Below are 8,525 nucleotides of genomic sequence, written 5' to 3'. Positions count from 1 at the left end.
TTTCACTTTATTTTAATTCAGGTCCCTCACTGCTACACTTCTCCTGGTGGTACAGCATACCAGCCACAAGCAGTCTTACACTACTTTATCCATAAATCTGCACTAAGCATCTTTAAAGGACTCAGGAAAGAAAAAACCATGGTATTTAGTATATAACCATGCTTGCAGTACAACACCAAAACAGTTGTGTCAACAGTATAAAGTTTGGGGTTTGGGGATTTTTTCAGTAATTCTACTCCAGACAAGCAAGGCAGACTTGCTCTCGGAGCCAGTCTACCAATGTAGTTTTGCATTTTCTTTTCCACTCCAAGATTCTCTCTCACAAAAAATAAAAACATCACCTTGTCCTATTACAACTGATCATAAACGACAACTTAAGTGTCACTGACATTTCAGGCATTTAGAACAGAACTGCCACACTAAAAATTGGAGGCTTGAAACGTATCGGCTTTCCAAAGATATACTAACTTAACGCATACAGATTTTGTTGTTATTCTCCCTAGTAACCAAATAAAACATCTATTTCACAACTCCATAGTAAGTTCTATTTTGCATTGTCTTGCTAATTTTTATGCAAATAAATGAACACGCCTTGTTTTGACTATTAACTTAAAAAAAACCCTAGAAATCTTGAAATAGAATTATATAAGGGCTTCAAGTTCCCAAGGCCAGAAAAGATGACCGCTCTCAGAATCGTTACATTATACTGGCCACAACTGTTCATGGTGCTGTCTGAGGCCTGTGATAAACATCCTGTACTATCTGTGCTCCAGCACCACTAAGGTTCTTCACCCCGAGAAAAGAACCGCAAACTCAGTTCAGGCTGCTTTCTTAAAGTCTGTTTGGGTCCAGGGGTATTGTTGTGTATGAGCTTAGAGATCCATCAAGCTCCTCACTTCAGTACTAAGTCTGTATTTAGTAGAATCTGCTAATACTGTCTTCAGCGTTGATTCTAGAGTACCTACCTCAAAGCAGTTACCTACTTAAAAGCCAAGTTAAAAAAAAAAAAAAAAGAGTAGGTTGAATGTTACTCTGTTCTGTGTTTTGTAGTGTTACGATACTTCATATGATATCATAGACAACAAAAAAAATGACATACTTAAATCATGGAAGTCTCCAGCTGTGATCCATACACACTTGAGTATATATAGGCTGCAGATGTGTTTAAAACGTCCAGCATCATGCAAAGACAGATTATCAGATATTTCTAAGTAGCTAGCATTATCTCTGCCTTTCCAGCTACTATCAAGAACTTTCAACCTTAGAATGATCTGTACATAAGCTTGGTGATAAATTTGAAACTCGGTGATTTAATTTAATATTTTGTCCTAGATGACCAACTCCTACTCTTCACATTTAACAGTTCTGTTCAGTGATTTCAAAATGCGTAGCAGGAGCATTACACTGCAATGTGGTACTACATTAAAAAAATACTCCCTAAAAACAAAGAATAAGTATATTATCATGCTGCTTAAAGGTTCAAAACTTGTCAAGGTCCAGAAAGTTGCAGTATTTTCAATCTCAAGAAACAATCCAAGTGCAGAAACAAGAGAAAGATTTAATTCCAAGTATCTGCTAACACACCTGCCTGTTAATTCTTCTCCCACATCACTGAAACAACCTTCATTCTGGAATCACAGACAGCAAGCAGATAGTACAGAACTGGATGCATTAATGCTAAACAGTACTTACGGACACATAAGACCACAAGGAAAACCATGTACGTAACCAACTCCCGTAAAACACTTTTCAGATATCGTTCTCTGCTGGTGTTGCTTTCTTCCATGAGCCTGGTCCCCCACAGACCTTAAAAGGAAAACATATATAATGATATAGACAGATATCTGATACTAGATACACAAGTGACATAATAAGTTAAGTGGTTTTGAAAGCTTAACCTATGTCATGCCTGCTGCAGGTTCTTCTATGGATTTTAAATTGATCTAAGTTCAAGCAAGGACAACTTCTTTGGGTTGCCCTTCCATTGGCTGAACGGGGCCCAGGGCAGTGTTAGCTATTCATGAGATACCATAATAATAGAGTTCTGCTGAGCTGTTACTAAAACAGAATCTGCTGAAGACTTGCCAGAAGTGCTGTCACTTAAAACCACATGGTATGAAAACAGATACAAGTATACAAAGACACAAACAGCCATCCTTCAAGAAATGTAGTGCAGTGGTTTTTTTTAAATACGAAAAGCATTGTTAGATGAATGAAAACACATAATCAGTATAAAATCTTTATTAGTACTCTTAATTAACTTTCTACCTGAAAGGAGGATATGTCAGTCAAACATATTTTTAAAGAAAACAAATCGTAACCTTCCTCTCCCAAATAGGCAAGGCATGTCCAACAGAGACACGGCACAGATCTTGGTGAGTATTTCCACATGATTTCTTTCCCTGCACAACAAACAGTTATCATTGAAGCATTAGTAGCAGCCTAAATGAGCAACTGCCGTTCTAGCTGTCAAACTGGGTAACTGCATTAGCTGAACTATTTCCGCCTGTTACTAGCTTCATATTTTACTCGGCATACTCAAGAAGACAGTGTAAGAGAAATTATTGAACTTTGGTGATCCCTTCCAAAAAGGTAACAGGAAAGCAAAAGGATCTTTCAAACGGAGTCACTAAAACAACCAACCATCTGAGAACAGAAATCTGTTAGTAACCACCATACCGATTTCCTGTGCCTAATACAGAACAGAAAAAAAGCTGGGAACAGCTGCTGATGCTCAGACGAGAACTGCTACCTTCAAGGAACTTCTCTTCATTTAAGCCTAAATAAAGCAAGATGATTTGACCTTAGTTTATGAAAAAAGAGAAAGCATATAAAAATAAAAATAAAAATTCATTCTTACAGAAGTGCACCAAACTTCCAGCCTTTTCCTTTTCAGGTATTTTAAACAGCCAACCTTTTAAAACATCCTTTATGCTCCCAGTAGATGGAAATGAAGTAATCTCAAACTCCCCAGGAAAAAATCTTGGATCCATCAAACATACCACAGTAATTTGAAGTCAAACGGAACAGCAACAAGGGATAGCCAAAACATGTTATAAAGCTGACAATGAAGCAAGAGTTCAGTTGCTTTGCAACCACTGCTGTAAGACTAAGACAGACAAAGGCCTAATCTGCCTGCTGCAGAACTTAATTTGCTAACAAAGAGATGGGAATAAGGAAGCTCTTGCCTCTACCTGCAAATACAAGGTTTATTCAGAAAAAAAAAAAATGTGTTAGATGTTTTTAGAAGCCTTTCAGCTATCACATTTTTAAGTTGTGACCTAACCACAAAGTCAACCAGGAAACTTCTCTTGCATAGGCACAACAAGCACTAATAGTCTTAGCATTAACCTCTGTTCACACTCCTTAATTAGTTACTTATAACCTTCACTAGTGTCAGCCCCCAAAACAAGAGCTTTTTCAAAGCTGTTCTTTAAGGCTAAGTCTGGAAAGTTACAGATAAAGACTGCAGCTTTACTACCCAGAATGCCAAATCCTCACCATTAGGTCATTCTTGAAGACAGAAACACAAAACCAAGAACATTTACAGAGTCACTAATAATAAAGAACTCAACAAATTCAGCCTCTAACACAGCACTACGTTGCACTAGCAACCCTCATAATAAAGGCAGGAAAACATTATGGAAGAGAGGAAGAAAAGGCTGGAACAGCCAGTGAGCTAAGCTGGCAAGAGCACTGAGTCCTGGCTGTCAGCACATTACTCACCAATAAGAAATGTGGTGAGCAGAAAGCTTGCAAGCTCAAATTCTGTCATATTAGAATGTTGTTAGGAGTCAGCAAGGAACAGAAAGTTACATGTGAAGAAAAAAAAAAACCAAAGCAGTACCAGAGATCATACAATGATCTTCGTGTTAAATGAACTCTGGATTTGCCCATCAGCTAGCTTGAAGCTTTCATTAGTTGCCACGTTTTTGGAAGATATGTATATTATTCCCCTTTTTGCCTTATTAGAATATTGGTTTAGATACATCAAGAATAGTGGTGGTAAGTAGTGCTGGATTTAAGTTGATATCTACTGCAAGCACCAAAAATGTTTTGTTTCTAGCCTCGATTAATCATTTCCAGTTCATTCCTTATACAAATTTGCTATTCATCAACTTTTTGACAGAATCTATGTACTCTTTCATTTATCAAACAAATCTGTAACTAGCAATTCTCTCATACTCATTCTACAGCCCAAACAGCTTACCCAAAGAGCATACAAACTCAGAAGAGTTGTCAAAAAATAATGATCACTTGCAAATAAAAAAATAGATGAAATTTCATCTTAAAATAAAAAGTCTAGCTTGTTAGGTAACACAGGAAATTAAAATCTTTCTGTTTACACATATATAAAGTGTTATAAACACATATACATGTAATATATATAATGTATATGTAGTTACATATACACATATACCTACATAATTATAAAGCCAACTTTATAAGGTACAGAATGCATGCAAAGTAATTTAGATTTATGTGAAAGTCTTCAGTTCTGAATGCCCTCAAGCCAAGATACATATCACTAACTAACCTGCCTACACAGAAATTCAGATGCTGGGGAAAGAATGGGGCTGGGGGAAGGAGAGGAAAGCGACCCTCAGGGAAAGATGCTTTGTCCTAAAACAACAAAACACAGTCTCATAATCCTTAGTTCACATTCTTTAGTAAGGTACAATCGGAGCCTGCACTAGTTCAACCGAGTAAAGATGTCATGATGCATTCTTCACATACGTAACAATTAACGAGTGACTGGAAATCATATCTGATACTTCCATTTAACAATAACTAAGAAAATCTTTCAAGAAATACCCCACATACGCTCCTTAGTATTGATGCACATGAGGACACAGTAGCACTGGGTGACCAAGTACAGCTCTGAGAGGCAGATTACCTTTCCAGCCTGGCTCTGGAAATGGACTTTGCTCTTACCCATCAAGGAGAAAGTCATCAAAAGTTTTAAGAGAGTTGAATAGTCATCCCCTCCTCTCCCCTCAGCATCTGGGATGTTTGCTGAAGAGATCTGCAAAACTAGAGAGACTAAAGCTACTTCACAGAGACTCATGGTAGAATCTGAAAAGAATAACAGATAGTCTGAAGTAGTTGACTTTCTATTCACTTAGTAACTCCTGTTACAGTCTCCCCAGTAGTTGCAATTACCAAAATCCCATTACCTTAAATCCTCTCTGTATTTTTATTTCACAACTGACAGTAAGAAATGTGTAAGTTGTCATTCAATATTCCTCAGTTGATGAGTGGCAACTGTTGATATCCAAAGGATTAATCCCTCTTGTTGAATTCTGTCTAGTGAAGTGGAATTTCATTAAATAAATCTATGCTAAATTTCCTCTACTTGTCCTGATATAAAACTGAGTACTGAGTATGCCATTTTCCAGTCTTCAAAGATCCTCATGGTTATCCATGAAATGTCAAAAGAACTACTGAGTGCTCTTTCCAGTATTAAAACCTCAGTTACCCTTCAAGTGCCGTATATTAATTTCAGGCTTGAAATCAGCCCTTTCGCTGTGTAGCCTGCAGCGATTACATTCTTCAGAGAAGGTTACTTACCTACGCAGCAGGCAAGTACAGCACCCTGCAGTACCTACCTCCACATCATGAAAGTCACACCTAGCCATTTACTGTGCCTATGAATTAATGGCAACATTCTCATGAAAGAGCCAGAAAAGGATCTGTCTACTACAGTAACTTTAGCTACACTTGCCTATAAACACAAAATGTTCGCAGGTCAGAAATCAACAGAAACTGTGGATAGTAACCACAGGGAGAAATCCACTCTGAACATTCCTAGAACATGAAACCAAGTCTTTTCATTTTACAGCTAAAAATAGAATACTACCAGTGTACACTGTCTCGAACAGCAAGAGGCAACTTGGTCCACAGCCATTATTGAAAATATTTCTTTTTGTTTTCTTGCACTGCAAGAACACTGTAACTTTGCACCATTCTCCACACAGCACATCCTTGATTAATAGGCTCACACCCAGTAGTGTAAAGAGAATCACACCAGTCGAAAGGATGCATAATGTTACCACATCAAAGGTGGTCCTCATCTTTCAGCTTGAAAGCAGAAATTAAAAAGTTCAAGCTACGGACGCGCATCAGCTCCCAAACTGGTTATTCTAGACCAACATACATTGCTTTTAGGCAGCAGGACAGGCAAGCAATACGTCTATCGGAGCAGGGCCAGAACATCTTCCCTGGCAACATCTGCCTGATGCTGATGCCGCTGAAGGCTCAGCTGCACTCATTCTGCCCAGCACAGCATGCAGCTTCACCAAAAGCCAATTCCTCTTGGTTCTGCTGCTTGCTCAGCTGAACAAGGTGAAAATACATATATAGGCTTAAAAACAAAAAAACTGCTAGGAAAAAAGCACACTGAAAATAAGCAACCTTCCTCCCCCCAAAACCAATCCTAAGCTGTAGATACAGGTGAACTACATGTGATTCAACAAAGCATTTTACTAAGTCTTCATTAGAATGGTATCTCATAGCAAGGGGGGTGGGGGGCGGAGGAAGAAAAAAAAGTCTGTCTGATGGACTTTCCTTCCATCTCTGAATACTCTGACCTTACAGAAATCACATGTTATTAAGCTCTGCCTTCAGGTTCAGAATGGCTCAGAAACCAGCACCAAAATCAGTCCTAGTGTGGATAATCAGTATTACTGCAGAAACCATGACGGAGACGAAATAGCACCAACTTATGCCAGGTCATCACAAAGTCACTCTCACACTCACCTCATGTTCAAACACCACTATCTTTCACCACAGTTAAAAACATATATAAGAAGTTCCTTCTTGGCAACAGCTAGTATTAAGGGAGCATCTGAACAGTCTACTTAGATAAGAATTTTTATAAAAGGACTTCACTTTCTCCACGTGAAGCAGCTCTTTCCTAGGCATTTACGTATCTCAGTGACAGACTAAACTAAACACACCATTGAAGACTCCAAACAGAGTAATGCCAGTTCATGCATAACACATAATTACCATTGATATTTTTTCCTGGCCGTTCTGGTCTCTTGTTATGAAGTGACTTAGCTCATTGAACACTCCCCCAATAAAATCTGCTGAAAAGAAAACAGGCTCTATTCCACAATCTCTGCAAGTCTGACTTGCATCCAAGTAAAACACTGCAATGATCAAGAGGGATTTATTTTGGTGCATGACAGCTGAAGTCAGGGAAATCATTATAGCAAATGATTTCTGAATGCACATGAAAATCAAAGTGAAGACATACAGGACATACAATAGCCTAATTTACAAGTTTCTGCTTAAAATCAAGTTTGTTTTGACACCTCTGCTGACGCTGTGCCAGCCAGTAACAGTGCTATCTATCACTTCAGCAAATTCACATTTTAGAATCATAGAATCATTTAGTTTGGAAAAGACCCTTGAGATCATTGAGTCCAACCATTAACCTAGCACTGCCAAGTCCACTGCTAGATTTCTTCTTCTAAAAGAAGAATATTTTCTAATATTTTCTAAATATTTCTAATATTTTCTAAATATGGTTTACTTTTCCTGCGGCTTTATAACTATAAATATTTTGTCTGACACTTAAACAAATCCTATGTTAAAAATCCTCACAATTTGATGCTGACATTTTAAGCTTCTCTGAAAAGGAAGGTGGGTTTCTCACATGTGCACCCACAACCTTGAATCCAAAGAACTCCCCACCCACCATTTCCTCTGCTGTGTCAAATCAACCCTGTACAGGGCCAGCTCAGCACAGAGTCAATGCAGTAAGCTTAGAACGACACTCCAAATGCTCATTTAATGTACTCCTGTTTATGCTTCAGACTATGTCCCTGGTCACCAGCTGTGCATCAACAGGCAGCTCTCAACAATCACGGGCAGCTCCAAGGCGCTGCACAATATTGCAGAAGAGCAAAAATGAATATAAGACACCCTCTCAACAACCCCACTCTAAGCACTGATACCATCCTAACCCCCTCTTTTGTAGGACAGAGGATGCTGAAAGACAAGTATTCTGCTCCAACTCTCCAAAGACCTGGCGTTCGGTCAGAAAAGCCACATGTATCCAAAAACCACTCAGGAGTCTCTTACATTGAAAGCAGCCAGGACTAAGACCCGGGGGGCAGAGAGCTCTATGCTCCAGAGGAAAGGAAGGAGAGACGTGTGCGTGCGTTTGTGTGCGCTGGGGGGCATAACCAGGACAGAGATCGGAATATGGACGTGCACGAAGAGGTGGGGACACAGACGGGGCAAGCACAGATGGACAGACGGGAGATGGGAAAAGAACACGGGTAGAGGAAAAAGAGGACAGGTAGCAAAGGGGTGGGTGGAAGAAGAGGCAAAAGGGACCGCAAACAACTCATAAACGTTCTTCTCGGCGACAGTCTGCAGGAAAAGGCAGCCAAGCTATACGAGCCGAGAGAGACTCGGAGCCCAGCTCCGGCAGGAGGGGCCAGGGCAGGGGGTTGGAGGGGAGGGGGGCAGAGGCTCTCACCTCGCAGTCGCCGCGCCAGGCGCTTGGCCCA

At 39.6% G+C, this 8,525-nt stretch overlaps 1 protein-coding gene across 1 annotated transcript in view; it reads right to left on the bottom strand.

Moving 5' to 3' along the window:
* The window catches only part of PKD2 (polycystic kidney disease 2 (autosomal dominant)), a gene marked incomplete at its 5' end in the record, with an annotated part of 26,946 nt that extends 18,421 nt beyond the window's left edge, over nt 1–8,525 (bottom strand). Inside the window, 2 exons of the mRNA XM_009327502.1 lie at nt 1,693–1,806; nt 8,495–8,525. Coding sequence (XP_009325777.1) covers nt 1,693–1,806; nt 8,495–8,525 — 145 coding nt within the window. The remainder of the gene's footprint in view (nt 1–1,692; nt 1,807–8,494) is intronic.

This window comes from Pygoscelis adeliae, unplaced genomic scaffold, assembly GCF_000699105.1.
Source record: "Pygoscelis adeliae isolate BGI_AS28 unplaced genomic scaffold, ASM69910v1 Scaffold157, whole genome shotgun sequence".
Lineage (NCBI taxonomy): Eukaryota > Metazoa > Chordata > Aves > Sphenisciformes > Spheniscidae > Pygoscelis > Pygoscelis adeliae.
Note: the sequence above shows the minus strand (reverse complement) of the source record. Positions and strands in the feature narration are given on the sequence as shown.